The sequence below is a fragment of the Condylura cristata genome, unplaced genomic scaffold (genome assembly GCF_000260355.1).
Source record: "Condylura cristata isolate star-nosed mole 26May11 unplaced genomic scaffold, ConCri1.0 scaffold00041, whole genome shotgun sequence".
Lineage (NCBI taxonomy): Eukaryota > Metazoa > Chordata > Mammalia > Eulipotyphla > Talpidae > Condylura > Condylura cristata.
The window spans coordinates 5,737,740-5,739,966 of record NW_004567142.1 but is presented as its reverse complement, the minus strand read 5'-3'; the positions used below and the strand labels follow the sequence as shown (position 1 = coordinate 5,739,966).

Genomic DNA, 2,227 nt, shown 5'->3' with positions numbered 1-2,227 from the left:
CCCCGACTCACAGTCCACGCTGAGCCGGACGGTGGTCTCTGTGCTCACGCCCGCCGCGGGGAAGGTCACCCGGCAGGTGAGGTTGGTGCCGTGGTGCTGGGGCCCCGGGGTGAGGGTGAGCTCCGGGGAGCGGGGGCCCGGGGTGCTGAGGCCGACCCCCCTCCAGGAGAAGGTGGGGGCCGTGCCCCTGTCACAGGCCCAGGGCGCTGCACAGGTGAGGGTGCTGGGCTGGCCGGCCCGGAGGGGGCCCGGGAGGTGGATGTTCGGCCTGTGGGTCAGCGCTGGGGGAGACGGGGGTGGGGGACCTGGGTGTCCCTGGTGTAGCCTGGGTCAGGCGGCCCCGCTCCCCCACCCAGACCAAAGTCCTTTCCCCTCACCTTATGAGGGATCTGAGGGTCCCTCATAAGGTGAAAACATGGACCCCCCCAGCATTGCCTGGGCACTCTGGACCACCCCCCGTGGGGCCCCCACCCCGTCCCTTACCTGTCACAGTAACAGTGAGCTGGCGACTTGTGTAATACTGTGGCACCCAGTCCCCCCTCTGCACCCTGAAGAAGTAGGTCCCTGTGTCCCCCCTCTGCGCGTCTCTGATATCCAGGGAGCAGTCATAGTGCCGGGGGTCCCCCAGCAGCTGGAATCGGCTCTTGGTCTCCTCCTGCACCTCGTGACCTGGGTAGTTTGTGGCCACCAGAACAGCCTCTTCATCCTGAGACCTTTCCCGATACCGAAACCAGTAGCTGTACACTGACTGACCCTGAGGGTGACCGCGGCCGGGGTAGGAGAAGCTGCAGGACACGCGGGTGCACTGGCCCTCCTGCACCGTCACCCGCTCCGGTGCGTGCAGCCACAGGCCACCGACCTGGGCCAGGGACCCTGCGGGGAGACGGGGTCAGCGCAGCCCCGGCCCGGCGCCCCGACCCACAACCCCCCGGCACCCACTCACCTGCCCAGAGCAGGGGCAGCAGCAGCGGCGGCGGCAGCATGGCGGGGAGTCGGGGCTGGAGTCGGAGGGGAGGAAGCCCCGACGGAAGCTGGGGAGATCAGAAACCAAAGAGGAACCTGGCACACACCGGCTGCGGACCAGAGAGGCCCACTTCTGCTTTCCGAAGGGAACCCGGTGGAGGACCCACTGCTCCTGGTCCCCATCCTTGCCTGTCCCTGCACTCCAATATCCACAGTGGGGAGCAGACCCTGCAGGGCCACCCCAGAGGGGCTGACTCCCTGGTGTGGGCTCAGGACGGGGGCCCATTGGGCGTTAAAGATGGGGGTGTCCCGGGTGAGGGAAAGGGGGGTTGTTGGCCTCTGTGCTGAGCGGGCCTGAGCCCGAGGGGCCTGGAGGCCGTTGCGGCTGCTGTGGCCTCAGGTGGGAGAAGGTTGTCCAGGCAGCGCCTCGGGCCCCCACAGCTGTGACTGCAAGGTGGGGCCCAGCAGGAACAGACTAAAGAGCACCTGGACCCCGAGGGGTCAGGGTCGTCCTGGGGCCTCCTGACCTGCTGCTTGCTCCGGCCCCCGGTGTCCAGGCAGATCAGGCCCGAGACTCAGGCGTCTGGGCCGATGTCATCACAGCGTGTGGTGGGGACACCCAGATGGAGTCAGTGCCGGGTCCGTGTCCTCCCCTGGCCACAGTCTCCTCGGCCATCACGGGAGAGTCCCTGCTCACCCCTTCCCCCGCCCCGTCTGGGGAGAGCCCACCATGGGGTGGGGGGGCTTCCCACAGACTGGGGGTGTCCTCTGGGGTCAGGTCAGCCCTGCCTCCTCCCACCCCCCAGCCCCTGAGGACTTTGGCTTTGGCGTGTTCTGGGCACTGGTACATCCCCTCTGGGCCCACTTTGGCCTTAAGAGCTTGTGCTCATGCTGAGGGCCCCTCACCACTTGGGGAAGGGGAAGCTGCCGGCGAGGTAGAAGAGGAAGAGCAATAGGTGCTTGCGATTCACTGTGGATTCTCCCTCAGAGCAGCGGGCGGCGGCAGGCAGCGGCGGAGAGGCTGGAGGGTGGTCCTCGCCCTCCTGGCTCTGCGCAGGGACGCGGCCATGGCAGTGTGGCACACGTGTGTGTGGAGGCGGCTCTCGGGCGCAGGGGTTTGCGCGCCGGCCTGTCTTACACGCACTCCGTTGCTCAACACCTCAGGGAGTACGTGAGACCAGGGTGCAGCGGCGAGAGCCACGTGACCCACATTGCATGACAAGGCCCTGACGTGGGTGGGAGTCCTGAAGAGTCCTGCTGGATT

General features: G+C 67.4%; 1 protein-coding gene across 1 annotated transcript in view; it reads right to left on the bottom strand.

The window, feature by feature from the left end:
* The window catches only part of LOC101636085 (sialic acid-binding Ig-like lectin 13), a 5,095-nt gene extending 4,112 nt beyond the window's left edge, over window positions 1-983 (bottom strand). Inside the window, exons 1-3 of the mRNA XM_004694044.2 lie at window positions 944-983; window positions 484-873; window positions 12-281 (exon numbers count right to left, since the gene is read on the bottom strand). Coding sequence (XP_004694101.1) covers window positions 12-281; window positions 484-873; window positions 944-983 — 700 coding nt within the window. The remainder of the gene's footprint in view (window positions 1-11; window positions 282-483; window positions 874-943) is intronic.
* Window positions 984-2,227: the final 1,244 nt, after the last annotated feature.